This window comes from Gigantopelta aegis, chromosome 12 (genome assembly GCF_016097555.1).
Source record: "Gigantopelta aegis isolate Gae_Host chromosome 12, Gae_host_genome, whole genome shotgun sequence".
Classification (NCBI taxonomy): domain Eukaryota; kingdom Metazoa; phylum Mollusca; class Gastropoda; order Neomphalida; family Peltospiridae; genus Gigantopelta; species Gigantopelta aegis.
Window position 1 is genome coordinate 3,734,950 of NC_054710.1, and position 25,489 is coordinate 3,760,438.

General features: G+C 39.5%; 1 protein-coding gene across 13 annotated transcripts in view; it reads right to left on the bottom strand.

Annotated features, from left to right (window-relative positions):
* The window catches only part of LOC121386181 (phospholipid transfer protein C2CD2L-like), a 184,020-nt gene that overhangs the window by 88,671 nt on the left and 69,860 nt on the right, over positions 1 to 25,489 (bottom strand). For all 13 annotated transcript variants that reach the window (XM_041516994.1, XM_041516993.1, XM_041516996.1 and 10 more), the window contains exon 3: positions 8,889 to 9,008. In XM_041516994.1, the coding sequence (XP_041372928.1) occupies positions 8,889 to 9,008 (120 nt within the window). The remainder of the gene's footprint in view (positions 1 to 8,888; positions 9,009 to 25,489) is intronic.

The window sequence follows — 25,489 nt, forward strand, 5'->3', positions numbered from 1 at the left end:
TTAGACCGACCGCGCATCAAGTGAATGCTTTACCACTGGGCTACGTCCCGTCCCCTGAAAGAGAAGAAACCAGACTTTAGTATACACAGTCAAATCCACTTATTTGAATATTGGATTATTGTATATTTCGGATATTTGAATATGGCGGATATTTGAATATGTCTGTCCTGCAAGGAACCATTTGCCATTATGACAATACAAAATCCAACAGTTAATTGGATGTGTTTTTTAATGTGTCTTCGGATATTTGAATATAAAATTATTCATGTCGAATGGCAATTGCAGGTAAACCATAGGAAAGATGGTCTAATATGCAGATCTACGGTTAATTGGATGTGTTTTTAAACGTGTTTTCGGATATTTGAATATAAAATTGTTCCTTGTTGAATGACAATTGCATGTAAACCATAGGAAAGATTGTCTAATATGCAGATCTACTTGAAGCATTTTTGTAAAATTTAATATTGTACGTAAATAACATACATGTATTATCGTACATGCAGAAATTAATACTTTTAATTTTATTTTATTTCTGTCAATTAAAGGAACAGACCCTAGTTTTTAAACACTAAGGTATATTTTTCACCTAGACCCAAGTTTCAACCCATAAAAATGAACACTAAGTTTGGGTAATTTACAAATCTGTAACAAATTTGTCTGTGACATTGAAATAGCCTTAAAAATCGCCAGGATGACCAGAAACACTTCAGTTCTACGGAAATGGATTCTCTAAACAATAAAATATAAGTAATGTTTGATTTCAGTGACCATAAACAGCTCTAATAGTGAGCAATATCCCGTAGTGTTAAAACACTATGGTCTGTCCCTTTTAAGCAAGGTTATGATCCCGCCATAATTTTATGTCATCAATTTCATTTGTGAAAAATATGCCTTAGTGTTTTTTGAAGTTAAAGTTTGTTTTGTTTGAGATGACAGAATGGAAATCAAACCTTAGTATATATTCAGCTTAAAGGTGTTATGAATCATACTTTTAAAGTTAAAAGTTTGTTTTGTTTGAGATGACAGAATGGAAATCAAACCTTAGTATATATTCAGCTTAAAGGTGTTATGTTCTGCTATTGGATATTGAACATTTGGTAATTTTGACATATTGTCTTAGAGAGGAAACCTGCTACATTTGTTTAATTAGTAGCAAGGGATCTTTTATATGCACCACCCTCGTAGACAATTAAGATAGCACATACAACATCCTTTGATATACCAGACGTAGTGCACTGGCTTTAACGAGAAATAGCCCAATGGACCCACCGATGGGGATTGATCCCAGACTGACAGCACATCAGGTAGATGCTTTACCACTGGGCTACTTCCCGCCTGCTTGAGGATGAGAGTTTAATTGCCTTTGTCAAAATGTGTTCCCTTGTTTTCTTCCTATCCGTGTATTAATCTAGACACGTACACAACATTTGTCAAAATGTGTTCCCTTGTTTTCTTCCTATCCGCGTATTAATCTAGACACGTACACAACATTTGTCAAAATGTGTTCCCTTGTTTTCTTCCTATCCGCGTATTAATCTAGACACGTACACAACATTTGTCAAAATGTGTTCCCTTGTTTTCTTCCTATCCGCGTATTAATCTAGACACGTACACAACATTTGTCACAATGTGCTCCCTTGTTTTCTTCCTATCCGTGTATTAATCTAGACACGTACACAACATTTGTCACAATGTGCTCCCTTGTTTTTTCCTATTGTATTAATCTAGACACGTACACAACATTTGTCAAAATGTGTTCCCTTGCTTTCTTCCTATCCGCGTATTAATCTAGACACGTACACAACATTTGTCACAATGTGCTCCCTTGCTTTCTTCCTATCCGCGTATTAATCTAGACACGTACACAACATTTGTCACAATGTGCTCCCTTGCTTTCTTCCTATCCGCGTATTAATCTAGACACGTACACAACATTTGTCACAATGTGCTCCCTTGCTTTCTTCCTATCCGCGTATTAATCTAGACACGTACACAACATTTGTCACAATGTGCTCCCTTGCTTTCTTCCTATCCGCGTATTAATCTAGACACGTACACAACATTTGTCACAATGTGCTCCCTTGCTTTCTTCCTATCCGCGTATTAATCTAGACACGTACACAACATTTGTCACAATGTGCTCCCTTGCTTTCTTCCTATCCGCGTATTAATCTAGACACGTACACAACATTTGTCACAATGTGCTCACTTGTTTTCTTCCTTTCCGCGTATTAATCTAGACACGTACACAACATTTGTCACAATGTGCTCCCTTGCTTTCTTCCTATCCGCGTATTAATCTAGACACGTACACAACATTTGTCACAATGTGCTCCCTTGTTTTCTTCCTATCCGTGTATTAATCTAGACACGTACACAACATTTGTCACAATGTGCTCCCTTGTTTTCTTCCTATCCGTGTATTAATCTAGACACGTACACAACATTTGTCACAATGTGCTCACTTGTTTTCTTCCTTTCCGCGTATTAATCTAGACACGTACACAACATTTGTCACAATGTGCTCCCTTGTTTTCTTCCTATCCGTGTATTAATCTAGACACGTACACAACATTTGTCACAATGTGCTCCCTTGTTTTCTTCCTATCCGTGTATTAATCTAGACACGTACACAACATTTGTCACAATGTGCTCCCTTGTTTTCTTCCTATCCGTGTATTAATCTAGACACGTACACAACATTTGTCACAATGTGCTCCCTTGTTTTCTTCCTATCGGTGTATTAATCTAGACACGTACACAACATTTGTCACAATGTGTTCCCTTGTTTTCTTCCTATCCGCGTATTAATCTAGACACGTACACAACATTTGTCACAATGTGCTCCCTTGCTTTCTTCCTATCCGCGTATTAATCTAGACACGTACACAACATTTGTCACAATGTGCTCCCTTGCTTTCTTCCTATCCGCGTATTAATCTAGACACGTACACAACATTTGTCACAATGTGCTCCCTTGCTTTCTTCCTATCCGCGTATTAATCTAGACACGTACACAACATTTGTCACAATGTGCTCCCTTGCTTTCTTCCTATCCACGTATTAATCTAGACACGTACACAACATTTGTCACAATGTGCTCCCTTGCTTTCTTCCTATCCGCGTATTAATCTAGACACGTACACAACATTTGTCACAATGTGCTCCCTTGCTTTCTTCCTATCCGCGTATTAATCTAGACACGTACACAACATTTGTCACAATGTGCTCCCTTGCTTTCTTCCTATCCGCGTATTAATCTAGACACGTACACAACATTTGTCACAATGTGCTCACTTGTTTTCTTCCTTTCCGCGTATTAATCTAGACACGTACACAACATTTGTCACAATGTGCTCACTTGTTTTCTTCCTATCCGCGTATTAATCTAGACACGTACACAACATTTGTCAAAATGTGTTCCCTTGTTTTCTTCCTATCCGCGTATTAATCTAGACACGTACACAACATTTGTCACAATGTGCTCCCTTGCTTTCTTCCTATCCGCGTATTAATCTAGACACGTACACAACATTTGTCACAATGTGCTCCCTTGCTTTCTTCCTATCCGCGTATTAATCTAGACACGTACACAACATTTGTCACAATGTGCTCCCTTGCTTTCTTCCTATCCGCGTATTAATCTAGACACGTACACAACATTTGTCACAATGTGCTCCCTTGCTTTCTTCCTATCCGCGTATTAATCTAGACACGTACACAACATTTGTCACAATGTGCTCCCTTGCTTTCTTCCTATCCGCGTATTAATCTAGACACGTACACAACATTTGTCACAATGTGCTCACTTGTTTTCTTCCTTTCCGCGTATTAATCTAGACACGTACACAACATTTGTCACAATGTGCTCACTTGTTTTCTTCCTATCCGCGTATTAATCTAGACACGTACACAACATTTGTCAAAATGTGTTCCCTTGTTTTCTTCCTATCCGCGTATTAATCTAGACACGTACACAACATTTGTCAAAATGTGTTCCCTTGGTTTCTTCCTATCAGTATATTAATCTAGACACGTACACAACATTTGTCAAAATGTGTTCCCTTATTTTCTTCCTATCAGTATATTAATCTAGACACGTACACAACATTTGTCAAAATGTGAACATTTGTCACAATGTGTTCCCTTGTTTTCTTCCTATCAGTATATTAATCTAGACACATACACAACATTTGTCACAACGTGTTCCCTTGTTTTCTTCCTATCCGTATATTAATCTAGACACATACACAACATTTGTCACAATGTGTTCCCTTGTTTTCTTCCTATCCGTATATTAATCTAGACACATACACAACATTTGTCACAATGTGTTCCCTTGTTTTCTTCCTATCAGTATATTAATCTAGACACATACACAACATTTGTCACAATGTGTTCCCTTGCTTTCTTCCTATCTGTATATTAATCTAGACACATACACAACATTTGTCACAATGTGTTCCCTTGTTTTCTTCCTATCAGTATATTAATCTAGACACATACACAACATTTTTCACAATGTGTTCCCTTGTTTTCTTCCTATCCGTATATTAATCTAGACACATACACAACATTTGTCACAATGTGTTCCCTTGTTTTCTTCCTATCTGTATATTAATCTAGACACATACACAACATTTGTCACAATGTGCTCCCTTGCTTTCTTCCTATCCGCGTATTAATCTAGACACGTACACAACATTTGTCACAATGTGCTCCCTTGCTTTCTTCCTATCTGCGTATTAATCTAGACACGTACACAACATTTGTCACAATGTGCTCCCTTGCTTTCTTCCTATCCGCGTATTAATCTAGACACGTACACAACATTTGTCACAATGTGCTCCCTTGCTTTCTTCCTATCCGCGTATTAATCTAGACACGTACAAAACATTTGTCACAATGTGCTCCCTTGCTTTCTTCCTATCCGTGTATTAATCTAGACACGTACACAACATTTGTCACAATGTGCTCCCTTGTTTTCTTCCTATCCGCGTATTAATCTAGACACGTACACAACATTTGTCACAATGTGCTCCCTTGCTTTCTTCCTATCCGCGTATTAATCTAGACACGTACAAAACATTTGTCACAATGTGCTCCCTTGTTTTCTTCCTATCCGCGTATTAATCTAGACAAGTACACAACATTTGTCAAAATGTGTTCCCTTGGTTTCTTCCTATCAGTATATTAATCTAGACACGTACACAACATTTGTCAAAATGTGTTCCCTTATTTTCTTCCTATCAGTATATTAATCTAGACACGTACACAACATTTGTCAAAATGTGAACATTTGTCACAATGTGTTCCCTTGTTTTCTTCCTATCAGTATATTAATCTAGACACGAACACAACATTTGTCAAAATGTGTTCCCTTGTTTTCTTCCTATCAGTATATTAATCTAGACACATACACAACATTTGTCAAAATGTGTTCCCTTGTTTTCTTCCTATCAGTATATTAATCTAGACACATACACAACATTTGTCAAAATGTGTTCCCTTGTTTTCTTCCTATCAGTATATTAATCTAGACACATACACAACATTTGTCACAATGTGTTCCCTTGTTTTCTTCCTATCCATATATTAATCTAGAGACATACACAACATTTGTCAAAATGTGTTCCCTTATTTTCTTCCCATCAGTATATTAATCTAGACACGTACACAACATTTGTCAAAATGTGTTCCCTTGTTTTCTTCCTATCAGTATATTAATCTAGACACATACACAACATTTGTCACAATGTGTTCCCTTGTTTTCTTCCTATCCGTATATTAATCTAGACACATACACAACATTTGTCACAATGTGTTCCCTTGTTTTCTTCCTATCCGTATATTAATCTAGACACATACACAACATTTGTCACAATGTGTTCCCTTGCTTTCTTCCTATCCGTATATTAATCTAGACACATACACAACATTTGTCACAATGTGTTCCCTTGCTTTCTTCCTATCCGTATATTAATCTAGACACATACACAACATTTGTCACAATGTGTTCCCTTGTTTTCTTCCCATCGGTATATTAATCTAGACACATACACAACATTTGTCAAAATGTGTTCCCTTGTTTTCTTCCCATCGGTATATTAATCTAGACACATACACAACATTTGTCAAAATGTGTTCCCTTGTTTTCTTCCCATCGGTATATTAATCTAGACACATACACAACATTTGTCAAAATGTGTTCCCTTGTTTTCTTTCCATCGGTATATTAATCTAGACACATACACAACATTTGTCAAAATGTGTTCCCTTGTTTTCTTCCTATCGGTATATTAATCTAGACACATACACAACATTTGTCAAAATGTGTTCCCTTGTTTTCTTCCTATCATTATATTAATCTAGACACATACACAATCTTTCCAAAAATAACTTAGGTAAATCAAACTTGTAATGTGCTTGAACACCTTGTAAACAGAACTGGGTCAAGTATGCCTACATTCCTGCCTTATCACAGATACATGTACATGTATATAGATACAGTTATATATTGTAAGAAATCTTATGAACAGCATATGACAAACTGATAGTTGTAGATATTTTGCTTACATTTCAAAGCAATTAATTTTGGTTGGAAGCCAACTAAGCCCACAGCTAAAAGCTGATGGGGAATGGCAGGTGTGGCACAGATAGCCACAAGAGACAAGCACCTGTTGTGGTTGGAGAGACAAGGACTGGGATATGGAGGTGGACAGTGAAAGAAGTTGAAAGATAGGAGGAGTTGCCAGATCAGGAAGAAATGAGATGGAGTTTAAAGGAGAGAAAGGAAAGTGGGCATTTGGATGTTTAAAAACAACAACAAAAAAACAACAACATTTGGTTGGAAGCTACATTGGACCATTATGCATTGGACCATATAACACTGCAATCTCACATTCTCTTCTTATAATAACAGACCAATGAAAACTGTGAGAACAATGGTTTCTGTTGTATGTTTCTTGCAGAAACTCATTGTGAGTAACTTATTTTACATTCACACATTACATTTAGGGTTGTATTTCAATATGATTCACGGCCACATCCCTGACTTTATAGACATTTCTGGGCCAATATGAATTTGAAACAATATATATATATATAAATATATATATATATATATATATATATATATATATATATATACACACATACAGGCCTTTCCCCAGGATTTTTTTAAGGTGCTTACATATTTAGCATCATTATAACACAAATCAAGCCAAAAGAAGTGGGGTAGTGGGTTGAAAACAGTTAAGTGTTTGCTTTCAATCCAGTTAATCATGTTTAGTTAGGTTGTTGTTGTTGTTGTTGTTGGGTTTTTTTTGGGGGGGGGGGAGTGGGGGGTGGGGGGTTAAACTTTTTTTAAAAGTAACACATCAATTCCCCACACCCAACAATTTCATATTTTGCGCCATGTTGCTGTTGATTTCAGTGTCGTGTTAAATGCTTGTTGTGATTTCTGCCTGTAAAATACCTAGGCACTTTAATAAAAAAACACGTTAATAAAATTAAAATTTACGGTCTTTTTAAAATCCAGCTAACTTATTAAATGTCACCTCACAGTTTTACAAATATATATCTAACATTATCTGACAAATATGATTATTGTAAACTAATTCAGTGTATGTTTAACTCCAATTTGTATAAATAGGGCCTACTGCATGTTCATTTCCCGCGATCGCGATCTGCATGCGTGCTCTCGACCATAGGTACAAAATTACAAAGACAAAGGAAATTACTGAAACTGCAGTTAGGTATTCATTGATGCAAACAACTATTGTTTTTCTACAAATTTACATCAAGATTTACTTCTGTGTAATCATATTGTTTAATGTCCGCAACGAAGCCTCTTGACACGTGGGTGTCAGCTGACCCTGAAGCGTGACGTACATTTGCGCCAAGAGCTTTTCTCAGTTCAGCCAACGAACGTTCTTCCTAACGTTCGCGAACTATTCGATTGGTGTTTGGTTTAACGTGAAGTGCACAAACCAGTGTAGCGAACGTTTTGTTTTCACTCGGTCTGGCTGAACTCAGCCCTTGGGACAGCCTACATGTCTTTCGGCCCTGAACTGGCATGTGTATTCAAACTGACATGCATTGTTGGTTTGTTTTGATTACTTTGGTTCAAAGACTTTACAAAATTAAAATAACAAGTTACAGATCTTCCAGACGTTGAATCACCATCACATTGCTGTCATACATGTCGTTAATAACCTTGATTATTAAAATAAACAAACATCTGGGGAAACCCCTGTATATAATATATTGTTTTTTACATGATTTAAATGGTGGTAATGTGTTATGTATAATTAAATAAGATAATATAGGCTGCGAGGCACAGAATGTAGCCCACTGGTAAATAACTCGCCTGATGCGTGGCCAGTCTAAGATCGATCCCCGTCGGTGGGCCCATTGTGGGAAAGTGCATATAAAAAATGTAGCAGGTTTCCTCTGATGACTACATTCTTGTACATGTCAGAATTACCAAATGTTTGACATCCAATAGCTGATGATTAATTAATCACTGTTTTTAACCACATAAAATAAAATTAATACTTACACTGTCCTTCATCCGCAGCACTGTGCCCGTGCAGTGTGATATGATTATTTTTAACCACATGTGTAATAAAAGTAATACTTACACTGCCCTTCATCCGCAGAACTGTGGCTGTGCACTATGATAAGGATATTTACAACATGTGTAATAAAAGTAATACTTACACTGCCCTTCATCCGCAGCACGGTGATCGTGCAGTGTAATATGGATAGCTTTTACCACATGTGTAATAAAATTAATACTTACACTGCCCTTCATCCACAGCACCGTGGCCGTACAGTGTGATATGGATATTATTAAACACATGTGTAATAAAATTAATACTTACACTACCCTTCATCCGTACCACGGTGGCCGTGCAGTTGGTGAGGCGGACCCCATCGTGGGCCTGCTGTGACGCGAACACAGAGAACGCCAGGTCTCGCGACTCGACCTTGATGTGAATAATCTGAAAATACAAACACAGAAAAAACCTCAGGATTTAAATTAAATCAACAAACCGCAGCTTACAAAATTACTCTTACTACAGACCTGTGAGAATTCACTGAAAATCTGTTACACAGAAATAAATCCAGGTAACTAATTTCATTTTTTTGTAACCCATTATATCCAAGTAAAGTGTTCTCCAAATTTCGCGTGAACAAAAAATAGGTTATGCAAAATTAGATTTGTGCGAGCAATACGTGAACGAAACGATCGTTCTTGCAATTTCAGTGTTCGAGAGTAACGGTATCCCAATATACCGGGGATACCAGAATTTAATTTTGGATACCAGACTTCAAGAACCCAGTATTTTGAAATGTTAGTATTCAACTGGCCAAAATTTTAATCTCGAACACTGAATTTTCAGAAGCCTGTTACTGTAACAAAATGGGCAAGAGAAAGAATCACTGGGCTACATGCCACCCCTTTTAATGTTTACAATTTCTCTCACAAACCATTACATGCTGGATACACTAAGGATGGGATGTAACCCAGTGGTACAGTGCTCACTTGATGCGCAATCAGTCTAGGATCGATTCCCCTTGGTGGACCCATTGGGCTATGTCTCGTTCCACCCACTAAGGATGGGATGTAACCCAGTGGTACAGTGCTACTTGATGCACAATCAGTCTAGGATCGATTCCCCTTGGTGGACCCATTGGGCTATGTCTCGTTCCATCCACTAAGGATGGGATGTAACCCAGTGGTACAGTGGTCACTTGATGCGCAATCAGTCTAGGATCGATTCCCCTTGGTGGACCCATTGGGCTATGTCTTGTTCCAGCCACTGCTCCACAACTGGTGTAACAAAGGCCGTGGTATGTGCTTTCCTGTCTGTGGGATGATGCATATAAAAGATCCCTTGCTGCTAAATGAAAAGAGTAGCCCATGAAGTGGCGACAGTGGGTTTCCTCTCTCAATATCTTTGTGGTCCTTAACCATGTGTCTGACGCCATATAACCATAAATAAAATGTGTTGAGTGCGTCGTTAAATAAAACATTTTTTCTTTCGATCCACTGATGTAGCTGGAGGGGGGGGATAATCACACCTCTCCCCCACCACCTATTATAACACAACTCACAGTGTATAACTGAGTGTGGGGGGGTGGATGGTGTGGGCGATTGGGCGGCATGTGGGTCAGTGTGGCTGTTTAACCAAAAGAAAACCCTAGCTATTGTACAAATCATGCTACATCAGTCGAGCTATCTACAACTGACCTATACTTAGCGAAAAACGTTAGACACATTACTGACAATTTTTACATTTTCATATATTTGACCACCAAGCACCATTTAACGACATGACAGTCACAAATTTAATTTTGTATTGAAAATCTCCTGTTACTTATACTGGCAAATGATGCCTCAATTAAATCCAGTGTCTGATTTCATTTTGTATGTCACAAGTTTTCTTTATTTAAGCTAAATGTTTTTGGCTATATATATATATATACACCCCATTAACTAAACCAAGATGTAAAGAAAGCACAGCATGATGGACACAAGAAACCTCTGTAGTTGCCATTAATGTCAAGAATTAATTATAGATTGTAATCATTCCTTTGTTACAACTGCCGAGAACGGCCAAGCGCAATGTGTAATTCAAAAATCCAATCTCCTTCACTCTGTCCATCTCCCCTGAGACTGTATACTGTTTGTTACCATGGCAACACTTCCACGGTCTAATCAACAGAATTCATTATTTCATATTTACATGTATATATACAACTTGACTAGACACACAAGAGCCAATGTTTTCAATTGTGCCTGGGTCGTTTTATTCCCCATTGTATGAAACAGAAACACAGCTGCAGCTTTAACAACCTGGTTGCTTTTTGCTAACAACAGATATTGTTGGTTGTCTATGTAACTCATCAATGGTTTTTAACACAAAGCAGAAAAAAAAGAGATTTATTTGTAATTGCTCAACAAAATCAGTTAAAGGCCCTTCCTCTATTCTTAAATATAATATGTAAATTAACAATGTACTAGGGTATTACTAAAGTTAAAGTTTGCTTTGTTTAACTACACCACCAGAGCACATTCATTTATTAATCATCGGCTATTGGATGTCAAACATAAATTAGCAGTTTTGACATATAGTCTTTAAGACGTACAAACCGGCCTCGGTGGCGTCGTGGTTAGGCCATCGGTCAACAGGCTGGTAGGTACTGGGTTCGGATCCCAGTCGAGGTATGGGATTTTTAATCCAGATACCGACTCCAAACCCTGAGTGAATGCTCCACAGGGCTCAATGGGTAGGTGTAAACCACTTGCACCGACCAGTGATCCATAACTGGTTCAACAAAGGCCATGGTTTGTGCTATAGCCTGCCTGTGGGAAGTGCAAATAAAAAATCCCTTGCTGTTAATTGGAAAGAGTAACCCCATGAAGTGGTGACAGCGGGTTTCCTCTCAAACTCTGTGTGGTCCTTAACCATATGTCTGACGCCATATAACCATAAATAAAATGTGTTGAGTGCGTTGTTAAATAAAACATTTCTTTCTTTCTTTCTTTCTTTATGACGTACAAAGGAAGCTTGTTACATCTTTTCATTGATATTACGGGGAGAGGCGTAGACCAGTGGTAGAGTGTTCGCTTGATGCTCAGTCGGTTTGGGATTCATCTCCGTCAGTTGGCCCATTGGGCTATTTCTCGCTCCAGCCAGTGCACTATGACTGGTATATTAAAGGCCATGGGCTATTTCTCGTCGCAACCAATGCAACATGACTATTATATCAAAGGCTGTGGTATGTGCTATCCTGTTTGTGGGATGGTGCATGTAAAAGATCCCTTGCTACCAATGAAAAAAAAACGTAGCTGATTTCCTCTCTAAGACTATGTGTTAAAATTACCAAATGTTTGACATCCATGCAATAGCTGATTAATAAATTAATGTGCTCTAGTGGTGGTGTTAAACAAAATAAACTTTTTTTTATATATATACCAGTAATAGGATACTGGTTGTGAGGGGAAGCAAGGAAATGGTTTATTTAACAATGCACTCAACACATTTTATTGACGGTTATATGGCGTCGGACATATGGTTAAGGACCACACAGATATTGAGAGGAAACCTGCTATTGCCACTTCATGACCTTTTCGATTAGCAGCTAAGGATCTTTTATATGCACCATCCCACAGACAGGATAGTACATACCACAGCCTTCGTTACACCATTTGTGGAGCACTGGCTGGAACAAGAAATAGCCCAATGGGCCTACTGACAGGATCGATGGGGATCGATCCCAGACTGACCGCGCATCGAGCGAGTACTTTACCACTGGGCTACGGCAACATGCTGTCGCCACTTTCATGGGCTACTCTTTTTGATTAGCAGCAAGGGATCTTTTATATGCCTATCCCATAGACAGGATAGCACATACCTTTGATGTACCAGACGTGGTGCACTGGTTGAATCGGGAAATAGCTGGAGTGAGAAAGCCGTGAAGGGAGTAAAACCCTAAATACAGAGCACTGGTTGAATCGGGAAATAGCTGGAGTGAGAAAGTCGTGAAGGGAGTAAAACCCCAAATACAGAGCACTGGTTGAATCGGGAAATAGCTGGAGTGAGAAAGTCGTGAAGGGAGTAAAACCCCAAATACAGAGCACTGGTTGAATCGGGAAATAGCTGGAGTGAGAAAGTCGTGAAGGGAGTAAAACCCCAAATACAGAGCACTGGTGAATCGGGAAAAATAGCTGGAGTGAGAAAGTCGTGAAGGGAGTAAAAGCCCAAATACAGAGCACTGCGTGAATGGATTAATAGCTGGAGTGAGAAAGCCCGTGAAGGGAGAAAACCCCAAATACAAGCACTGGTTGAATCCGGGAAAAGCTGGAGTGAGAAACCGTGAAGGGAGTAAAACCCCAAATACAGAGCACTGGTTGAATCGGGAAATAGCTGGAGTGAGAAAGCCGTGAAGAGCGAGTACATAAAAACCCCAAATATGTTACGAGCAACTGGTTTGAATCGGGAAATAGCTGGGTGAGAAAGCGTGAAGGGAGTAAAACCCAAATACAGAGCCACTGGTTGAATCGGGAAATAGCTGGTAGTGAGAAAGTCGTGAAGGAGTAAAACCCCAAATACAGAGCACTGGTTGAATCGGTGAAAATAGCTGGAGAGAGAAAGTCGTGAAGGGATAAACCCCAAATAAGAAGCACTGGTTGAATCGGGAAATCTGCTGGAGTGAGAAAGTCGTGAAGGGAGTAAAACCCCAAATACAGAGCACTGGTTGAATCGGGAAATAGCTGGAGTGAGAAAGTCGTGAAGGGAGTAAAACCCCAAATACAGAGCACTGGTTGAATCGGGAAATAGCTGGAGTGAGAAAGTCGTGAAGGGATAAAACCCCAAATACAGAGCATGGTTGAATCCTGGACTAGCTGGATGAGAAAGTCGTGAAGGGAGTAAAACCCCAAATACAGAGCACTGGTTGAATCGGGAAATAGCTGGAGTGAGAAAGTCGTGAAGGGAGTAAAACCCCAAATACAGAGCATGGATCCAGCAAGAGGGTTCAATCCTATAAGACCAGAAACACCTCAAGCAAGCACTCTATCCACAGAGCTATATAGATTCTATGGCTGGTGCACAGTGTGGTGCTAACGAAACATTCCTTTCTAAGCTGCTGCCAAACATGTACATTGTACACAAGATAAATCAATAAACAAACTACACATCTCTATATCTCTCTGTTTCTGTGTCTTTCTGATTGAGTTTGCAGACGGGGCAGTATATATAGTTCAACAACCTCTCCAGCTTATGTATATCCCCCACTTTGTAAGTCTTTTCCCCACACCAATAGCCATGCCAACTAAAACATGTTCCTAACTTTTGTTACCATGGCGACTGAGATTTTACTTTTGTGCACCTGAGTCTGGAATGCCCTGGATGGGTAAAAAATCTAAATAATCAAAGTAGCACTGGTGGGTGTATGTATGTACAGTACGTTGGAATAATGGAGATATTTATGGTATGCCCACATCGTTGCACAGGTCTTATAGTTTGCAAGTTGAGGGTAAAGCTGGAGAAGTTATCGAAGTGCCAGATAGTTTATTTAGTTTCATAAAACTTTTTCTAAGACGTTTGTGAGATAACCAGTTTATAAAACAGAGATTTCCCGTGGCTGTCCTTCTCTTCTAATTTCGAAAAAGAGAGGGAGGGGGAGAGAGAGAGTGAGAGAGAGAGAGAGAGAGAGAGAGAGATAGAGTAGAGAGAGAGAGAGAGAGATAGAACACACGAGAGAGAGAGAGAGCGAGAGAGAAGAGAGAGGAGAGAGAGAGAGAGGGAGAGAGATTGAGGAGAAGAGAGAGAGATGACACACACAGAGAGAGAGAGAGAGAGAGAGAGAGAGAGAGACAGAGAGAGAGAGAGACATAAGAGAGAGAGAGAGAGAGACCGAGAGAGAGAGAGAGAGAGAGAGAGAGAGAGAGAGAGAGAGAGAGAGAGAGAGAGAGAGAGAGAGAGAGAACTGGAAACATTATATTATTATTACATCATTAAGTGCATGTGTTATTACTGTGATGATTACATGTACTTGTTAAATGTGATGAAATGTGAGGAGGACATGCTGTCAATGTAATTATGTTATGGACTGCTCATGCAGACACAAAAAGGTTAAATGAAGAGGCCTATATAGGGCCTAATTCATAAGCCCTATTATGCACTATAATGTGAGATTGCAAAGTTGCAATATGGTTCACTGAATTAGGCCCCTTTGGGTGTATAAAAACCATTTCCGCTATTTCATAAGAGAAGCCTACATGAGTGTAGGAGTTACGGTTTTCTCTCTGACCCTCTAGTTTCTAAAGAGAAGAAGTTTGTTTTGTTTAATGACACCACTAGAGCACACTGATTTATTAATCACCGGCAGATCTGTCAACCTTTAGTCAAGAGAAAGCAGGAGGTGTGTGTTGAAAAAGCAAAAATGTTAAGAACATTAACAAGAAATTAAAAAAATTAATTAGTACATTTACGGCATTACACTTACAGGTTATGTTACATCATCATTTGTGGCTAGTGTACCCAAATTGAAATACCCAAGACAAATTTATATAAATCTTATAAATTAATCTTCAGTTTTTACTATAATGAGGAACAGTGGTGTGGTACTTATTTAAAATCATTATAATGATGCAATAAACATTGTATTTCCATTAATCAAGTAAAACCTCATTACGGACATTGTGTGAAATATACCGGAATTATACCCATTTCTGTGGATAACTTTATATCAAACACAACATTTATTAATTGTAAAAAAAAAATCTATTGAAGTGTACATTTGTTACAAACATTTTACTGCACAAACATACAAAATTAACTGACACAAATATGTTTATATAGCTAATTGGTCTTTTCTTTGTCTTGCTGTGACATGTGCTTTTTACATTGTGTGTATTGCTGTCAACTCTGGGCCAGAGTCTGGCACTTCCCTTATGTTATTTTGGCAAAAGGGGATTGATGGGTTTTTTTTATGCCTACAAAAATGTCATTTAACAGGAGAAATTGTTTCCTGCACAGGTTGTCAGGAGATCTGATCAAATACCATGAGACTCCTGCCGAATCCAGGAGGGTTGACAGGTCTGATCACCGGCTATCGGATGTCAGTTTCTAAAGAGAGTTTTGTTAAAAAATTGCAGATACAGTAAAGTCAATGGGTAGGTGTAAACCACTTGCACCGACCAGTGATCCATAACTGGTTCAACAAAGGCCATGGTTTGTGCTATCCTGCCTGTGGGAAGTGCAAATAAAAGATCCCTTGCTGCTAATCGGAAAGAGTAGCCCATGAAGTGGTGACAGCGGGTTTCCTGTCAAAATCTGTGTGGTCCTTAACCATACATGTATGTCTGATGCCATATAACCGTAAATAAAATGTGTTGAGTGCGTTGTTAAATAAAACATTTCTTTCTGTGTATAATGAACTACTGCTATAACGAACTATCTATCACGATTCCTTCTGGTTCGTTATAATAGTAGTTTACTATATCTGTGTTTCTCGCAGACTATTTCCAAGCAACAACCTTCAATATGAATGACGCTTAATTAAGCCATGATTTTACCCATAATCCCCAAATCGTGAGCCATCAATTTTAAAATTACTGGGATTTAAAAAAACCTTTATTTCCCATTATTTATTTCACAAAAGAAAACTGAGGAAATTTTTTTTTTTTTTTTATATTATTTCCCAATTTATTGCTTTCAAGGCAGACTATGAGAAAGGCTTAACAGATCTGGTACAGAGTCGTGTTGTTTATTCTCCTGAGGACGTCGCTTTTATAGTGACAAAATGTCAAATATTTCAAATATATATTTTTTTATGAAGATTTAATTTCAAGGTGGTTTTAGAGCAAGCAATGTGTCGTTTGGTTTATTCTCCCGAGGATGTCGCTTTTATAGTGACAAAATGTCAAATATTTAAAAACATTTTTTTTATAAAGATTGATATATTAATCATTTGGTAATATTGACATATAGTCTTAAAAGACGAAACCCGCTAAATTTTTCTATTAGTAGCAAGGGATCTTTTATATGCACCATTCCACAGACAGGATAGCATATACCATGGCCTTTGATATAACAGTCGCGTTGCACTAGCTGGAATGAGAAATAGAATAATGGACGCATCCACGGGGATCGATCCTAGACCGAAAGAAAGAAATATTTTATTTAACAATGCACTCAACATATTTTATTTCCAGTTATATGGCATCGGACATACATGTGTATGTTTACATGGACCACACAGATATTGAGTGGAAACCACCTCATGGGCTACTCTTTTTGATTAGCAGCAAGAAATGTTTTTTATGCACCATATCCCACAGACATGATAGTACATACCACAGCCTTTGATATTCCAGTCGCGGTGCACTGGCTGGAACAAGAAATAGTCCAATGGATCCACCCACGGGTATTGATCCCAAAACAACCACGTGTCACGTGAGCACTTTACCACTGGTCTACGTCCCACCCCTTTTCGCAATATGAATAACGTTTAATTAAGTCATTAATTGCAGAATTGATTAATGATCTCACAGACAGGACAGGACATACCACAGCCTTTGATATATCAGTCGTGGTGCACTGGCTGGAATGAGAAATAGTCCAGAGGTCAACTGACAGGGATTGATCCTAGACCGCCTGCACATCAAGCGAACACTTTTCCACTGGGCTACGTCTCGCCCCGACCACAGAACGGCCAAATGCACTGGCTGGAACGGGAAATAGCCCAGTGGACTACGTCTCGCCCCGACCACAGAACGGCCAAACGCACTGGCTGGAACGGGAAATAGCCCAGTGGGCTTACTGACAGGAATCGATTCCAGACTGACTGTGCATTAAGCAGGTGCTTTATCACCGAGCTACATCCCGCCCTTTTGTGAATTACCTATGCAATGGTCTTGTACCTGTTTATGTAATGGGAACCAGCACAGTCGGCAGAGTGCTCGCCTGAGGGGCTTGCATCGTTGGATCAAACCACGTCTGTGGACCTATTCTCTGACTGTTTTTGTCCCGTTCTAACCAAGGATCCACAACTGGTATATAAAAGGCTGTGGTATGTGTTGTCCTGACTGCGGGAAAGTGCATAAAAAGACCCCTTGCCGCTAAAGAACAAATGTAGTGTGTTTTCTCTAGGACTTCATCCAACCAGTGCACCACATCTGGTATATCAAAGGCCTTGGTATGTGCTATCCTGTCTGTAGGATGGTGCATATAAAACATCCAGTATAATATACCTGTCATATATCACTTGGACAGTGTGTATTTACCCTTGTGTTTGATCGACCCACATTTATTGGGATATTTCTCGTTCCAACCACGGCACGACTGGTATATCAAAGGCCTTGGTATGTGCTATCCTGTCTATGGGATGGTGCATATAAAAGATCCTTTGCTACTAATGGTAAACATGTAGCGGGTTTCCTCTCTAAGACTGTATGTTTGACATCCAATCACAGCTGATGATTAATAAACCAATGTGCTCCAGTGGTGTCGTTAAACAAAACAAACTTTTTAGGTAACCAATGAAGTAGGTAATAATTAGGCTAAACAAAATACACTTCTGGTCTCTTGTTAGTGTACACATCAGGTTTGACCCTTGCACATTAACATTAAAAAAATCAAAAACATCTCGCAGTATGACGTAAATGTTTGCCGTTTTTTTTCTTGCTATGACGTACAACCACATTTAGAGCCAAAATGTCATTGTGCATGAACTGGGACGTGAATTCTGATTTCATTTTAGATATGCCCCCTTTTTTCAGTATAAAATATATCCACCTGCTCTGTGCAATCCATGCTTAAAACAATAAAAGTAAAAACCAATTCCCCCCACCACTATCATCAAATCTGGAGACCAATTCCCCCCACCACTATCATCAAATCTGGAGACCAATTCCCCCCACCACTATCATCAAATCTGGAGACCAATTCCCCCCACCACTATCATCAAATTGCCTTGGTTAACTAAAAATGTTTTTATACAGGTGTGAAGGTAATTGATTACTTCAGTGTCAATGCAAGTGAAGCTGCATACCTTGGCTGTTCTAGCATTTTGTCTTCACCTTTTTATTAAAAACAAGACTTAATTAGTCTATATAATTTGATATGAATTCGTTAAGAAACAATTTTTCAGTTAATATGAATTTTTTAAATGTATTTGAGCAAGCATGCATTTAAAACTTAATAAAATGTTTTATATGAATTTTAACATTATTCATTATGCAGTTTCATGTTAATTCATTGGTTCCATATTGAAGCAAATAGACTTTATATACATTGGTGTTGAAGAAGGAAAGAAGTTTTTTATTTTAACGACGCACTCAACACATTTTATTTATGGTTATATGGTGTCGGACATATGGTTAAGGACCACACAGATATTGAGAAAGGAAATTTTAATTTTAAGCGAAATAATTTCAAGTATTAATTGATATTTTGTTACAAAATACATGTAACTGGGTTTGTGTTAGTTGAATAGATAAGTTGGTGAAATGTTCTGCCCACCCTGAACTACCCCTACTTCAAGATATTGAGAGTTTAGCTTTATCACGTACTGTTACAGAATACATGTAACTGGGTTTGTGTTAGTTGAATAGATAAGTTGGTGAAATGTTCTGCCCACCCTGAACTACCCCTACTTCAAGATATTGAGAGTTTAGCTTTATCACGTACTGTTACAGAATACATGTAACTGGGTTTGTGTTAGTTTAATAGATAAGTTGGTGAAATGTTCTGTCCACCCTGAACTACCCCTACTTCAAGATATTGAGAGTTTAGCTTTATCACGTACTGTTACAGAATACATGTAACTGGGTTTGTGTTAGTTTAATAGATAATTTGGTGAAATGTTCTGTCCACCCTGAACTACCCCTACTTCAAGATATGAGAGTTAGCTTTATCACGTACTGTTACAGAATACATGTAACTGGGTTTGTGTTAGTTTAATAGATAAGTTGGTGAAATGTTCTGTCCACCCTGAACTACCCCTACTTCAAGATATTGAGAGTTTAGCTTTATCACGTACTGTTACAGAATACATGTAACTGGGTTTGTGTTAGTTGAATAGATAATTTGGTGAAATGTTCTGCCCACCCTGAACTACCCCTACTTCAAGATATTGAGAGTTTAGCTTTATCACGTACTGTTACAGAATACATGTAACTGGGTTTGTGTTAGTTTAATAGATAATTTGGTGAAATGTTCTGTCCACCCTGAACTACCCCTACTTCAAGATATTGAGAGTTTAGCTTTATCACGTACTGTTACAGGTCAGAGGCCTAATTCACAAAACTCTCGCAACTTTGCGATCTCGCAGTGCAATGCTAAACGACTTGCAAAAGGATGCTTTGTTGTCTAACAGAGCCTAAGAGACCTTTGTGAATGAAGCCCCAGGTTCCACTTTCATGGCAATTTACCCATTTTTTTTACAGAGTTATGGCCCTTGAACTTAGGAAGAAAGGAAAGAAGGAAATGTTTTATTTAACGACGCACTCAACACATTTTATTTATATGGCGTCAGACATATGGTTACGGATGACACAGATATTGAGAGAGGAAACCCGCTGTTGCCACTTCATAGACTACTCTTTCTGATTAGCAGCAAGTGATCTTTTATATGCACCATCCCAAAGACAGGATAGCACATACCATGACCTGTGTGGGGCACTGGCTGGAACGAGATAGAGCCCAATGGGCCCACCAGATTGATCATACATCAGGCCGAGCACTGTATCACTAAGCTATATCCTGCCCCCTTTGGTGTTGAGTGTCTGTATACAGGTACACTTATAGTGTTTCTGCCACAAAGACATTTGTGGGTATGGTGTACATTACGGAATTGAATGTAACCACAGTATGGGGGGGGGGGGCAGGGGGCCTCCCCCAGAAAGAAAATGGATGAAGTTTAAGGTTAGGGTTAAGAAAATCATACAGTAATGATAAAGAGTAATTAATTTTGTCAAAAGGTTAAAAAAGCAAAACTATAAATTTGGGTATGGCACCTCTGACAGAAACCTGAAGTCTTATATAGTCTTCTATACATGGAAGTGCCAGAACCCCAGAGTTCGGCAAGACACACATGCCACTCTGTGGGAATAGCCTGCAGAATAACACTGTGGTTCACTGCAATTATGGGAGGAATTCACTGGAACGACTTCTCTCCACCGTTAAGATGGTAGAAAACACATAAATTATTAAGTCAATTACTCTTCTCTTTTCTTTTGTGTCTGACTCATCGGAACAAGACCAGGTCATTCAAGGTCGAATGTATGTATCTGATAATGATACAAAAAAAAGTTGAGGTTTGTTTTGTTTAATGACACCACTAGAGCACATTGATTTATTAATCACTGGCTATTGGAAAGAAAAAGTTTGTTTTGTTTAATGACACCACTAGAGCACATTGATTTATTAATCATCAGCTAATGTATGTCAAACATTTGGTAATGCTGATACACTGTTTTCAGCTAAAGTTTGTTTGATTTCACAACACCACTAGAGCACTATTAATCATTGGCTATTTGATGTCAAACATTTGGTAATTTTGACATATACAGTGTACCCTCGATTTATTGCCCCCCGATTTAACGCCAACCTCGCCAACAAAGTTAATTTTGGTAGTAAACCCAAGGCACCCTCACTATACCGCCAACTCGATATAACGCCAAAATTATTTTGGAACATTGGTTTGCGTTAAATCGAGGTTATACTGTACATGTGTATGTACATGTAGTCTTAGAGAGGAAATCCGCGACATTTTTCCATTAGTACTAAGGGATCTTTTATATGTACCACCTCACAAGCAGGATATATTCAGTCAATATAACGAACGGCATCAGTCGGAGATAAACAAATTCATCTGTCACAAGAGTACAAAATGTTGAACTTCTGTGATGCGACAAAACAGGTTCCTGACCATCAGACACAGATCAGTCCACCTGAGCGTGATTGGGATTTTCCATGTGTTAATTTTACACATCACAAGACCATCATGCAATTTCCCCAATCTGGTTAGGGTTAGGGTTAGGGTTATGGTTATGGTTATGGTTATGGTTAGGGTTATGGTTATGGTTATGAATAGGTTTAGGGTTAGGGTTAGGGTTAGGGTTAGGGTTAGGGTTATGAATAGGTTTAGGTTTAGGTTTAGGTTTAGGGTTAGGGTTAGGGTTAGGGGTTGTGGTTGTGGTTGTGGTTGTGGTTGTGGTTGTGGTTGTGGTTAGGGTTAGGGTTAAGGTTGGGGTTAGGGTTAGGGTTAGGTTTATGGTTATGGTTTGGGTTAGGGTTAGGGTTATGGATAGGGTTAGGGTTAGCGTTAGCACGGGATTAATCGTGCTAAATTAGCAGCCTGCAAATTAAGTCTTGTCTATAGCCACACATGTTAACATTGTTGCCTATGGGATTTTATTTGGTATACTTGAACCTTTAAAAAAAGAAGCAAAAATGCCTGATTCAGTGATATCTGCTATGAAAACATACACACGGGTAATCTGTGTCAGCCAAATGTGTTTTGCCTTCCAGTGCCTCCCCCACCCCCCTGTTCTGCTGTACATGTAATCAGCTGTGTTTTGCCTCCCAGTGTATACATCCCCATCTCTGGCTGTGCTACAATCAGCTGTTGTTGCTACCATCCCAGCAGACCAAGCCATGCATCAACTGCCACTCACACTAAAAGGCTGGCATGATGATGGAGAGAGATTGCCATTGTGTAAAACAGCAATCACCTTGGAGCCATTCCACCAGAGGTTGCACGCCACCATTCCAAGTCTCTGTGGTGTTGTGGCTAAGACATTGCCCTTAAGGCTGGTAGGCATAGGGTTCGCATCCTGGTACCAGTTCTCAACCGACTTCCATCTCTCTCATCTTGGAAGGAAGGAAGGATATGTTTTATTTAATGACGCACTCAACACATTTTATTTATAGTTATATGGCATCAGACATATGGTTAAGGACCACACAGATATTGAGTGAGGAAACCCGCTGTTGCCACTTCATGGGCTACTCTTTTTGATTAGCAGCAAGGGATCTTTTATATGCACCATCCCACAGACAGGATAGTACATACCATGGCCTTTGGTATGCCATTCATGGTGCACTGGCTGGAATAATGAATAGTCCAATGGGCCCACTGACGGGGATCGATCCCAGACCGACCAGGCATCGAGAGAGCGCTTTACCACAGCCACCAGAGTTAAGGCTGGTAGGCATAGGGTTCGCATCCTGGTACCGGCTCTAAACCAACTTCTGTCTCTCTCATCTTGGAGTCATTCCACCAGAGCTTGTACACCACCATTACCATACAGTCCCTGTTTTGTTGTGGTTAATTAAGCCACCAGATTTAAGGCTGGTAGGTATAGGGTTCGCATACTGGTACCGGCTCTAAACCGACTTCTGTCTCTCTCATCTTGGAGTCATTCCACCAGAGCTTGTACACCACCATTACCATGCAGTCCCTGTTTTGTTGTGGTTAATTAAGCCACCAGATTTATGGCCGGTAGGTATAGGGTTCGCATCCTGATACCGGCTCTAAACCGACTTCTGTCTCTCTCATCTTGGAGCCATTCCACCAGAGCTTGTACACCACCATTACCATGCAGTCCCTGTTTTGTTGTGGTTAATTAAGCCACCAGATTTAAGGCTTGTAGGTATAGGATTCGCATCCTGATACCGGCTCTAAACCGACTTCTGTCTCTCTCATCTTGGAGCCATTCCACCAGAGCTGTTACACCACCATTACCATGCAGTCCCTGTTTTGTTGTGGTTAATGAAGCCACCAGATTTAAGGCTGGTAGGTATAGGGTTCACATCCTGATACCAGCTCTAAACCGACTTCTGTCTCTCTCATCTTGGAGCCATTCCACCAGAGCTTGTACACCACCATTACCATGCAGTCCCTGTTTTGTTGTGGTTAATTAAGCCACCAGATTTAAGGCTGGTAGGTATAGGGTTCGCATACTGGTACCGGCTCTAAACCGACTTCTGTCTCTCTCATCTTGGAGCCATTCCACCAGAGCTTGTACACCACCATTACCATGCAGTCCCTGTTTTGTTGTGGTTAATTAAGCCACCAGATTTAAGGCTGGTAGGTATAGGGTTCGCATCCTGGTACCGGCTCTAAACCAACTGTTGTCTCTCTCATCTTGGAGTCATTCCTCTAGAGATTGAACATTACAAGTCTCTGTAGTGTGGTGGCTAAGCCATTGCACTTAAGGCTGGTAGGTACTGGGTTCATATCCAGAGCGAGTTTTAATGACTCAATGGACAGGTGTAGGATCTCTAAATCGACTTCTCTTTCAGCCATTCCACTACAGGCTGCACAACACCATTAATTACTCCATGCAATCCAATATATAAAGTTATAGTTTATTTTGTTTAACAACACCACTAGAGCACATTGATTAATTAATCATCAGCTATTGGGTGTCATACGTTTGGTAATTTTAACATATAGTCTTAGAGTGGAACCCGCTACATTTTTCCATTAGTAGCAAGGGATCTTTTATACATGTACAAGTATGTACTATCCCACAGACAGGATAGCACCTACCACGGCCTTTGATATACATGTACCAATAGTGGTGTACTGGCTGGAACAAGAAATAGCCCAATTATCCCTCATGATCAGGTCAGGTAATAGGTTTTAACATGTACATTCAGAGCAAGCTGTTCTAGCACACACCTGTCATGGGCGCAAGTTTCTCAACACTGCCAGCTCTTCCATCCAGGATGGAAGAATTCTCTCATACACATTTCATTGCAACTTATTTTCGTGGTTATATCCAATTAAGGTTCAAGCACGCTGTCCCGGCCACACACCTCAGCTATCTGATCTGTCTGTCCAGGACAGTGGGTTAGTTGTTAGCTGTTAGTGGTTAGTGAGAGAGAAGATGGTGTAGTGGCCTTACACCTACCCAGTGAGCTGTTAAAAATCACTCTGGGTGGGAGCCGGTACTGGGCTGAGAACCCTATACCTACCAGCCTTGTGTCCGATGGCTTAACCACGACACCACAGAAGCCGGTCTCATGAACATACTACAGATACATGCACATACTTTATAGAGGAGATAATTATATGAATTTTTTTCTTGGTGTTCCGATAAGATGAAAGGAATTTTGGCATATCTCTGTTAATTGGTAATATATGAATATAACACGGTGGAACACCAAACGCTAAACACATCTGAGCAGACGGATTCCTGGTAAATTGTTTTAGTCTTATAGCAAGAGTTACGTACTGTATGAATGCTAATATTCATCGACAACAACAGGACACAGGCGCCAAGAGATGCCAGCAATTAGAGGTTCCAGAAATATATTAACTGGGATTGGGGGGAGGGGGGGAGGGGGTTGAGGGGCTAATGTCCTAATAGACTTTGCCTCCCACTGCGTCTGATGTCTATAGAGAAATATCACTTTATGAATGCTAATATTCTTCAACAACAGGACACAGTCACACAGGTGCCAAGAGATGCCAGCAATTAGAGAATCCAGAAATATATTAACTGGGAGTGGGTGTGAGGGACTCATGCCGTATATATATACTGTAAGTATAGGGGCGGTGGCCTAATATCCCAATACAGAGCCTGCCTCCCCTTGTTTCTGATGCCTATAGAGTGAAAGCTTGTTTATGAATGCCAATATTCTTCAACATCAGGACACAGACATTGAGAGATGCCAGAAATGAGAGGAGACTGGAATATATATTAACTAGGATTGGGTGTGAGGGACTACTGCCCCAATAGACCCTGTCTCCCCTTGTTTCTGATGCCTATAGAGTGAAAGCTTGTTTATGAATGCCAATATTCTTCAACAACAGGACACAGACATTGAGAGATGCCAGAAATGAGAGGAGACTGGAATATATATTAACTAGGATTGGGCGTGAGGGACTACTGCCCCAATAGACCCTGTCTCCCCTTGTTTCTGATGCCTATAGAGTGAAAGCATGTTTATGA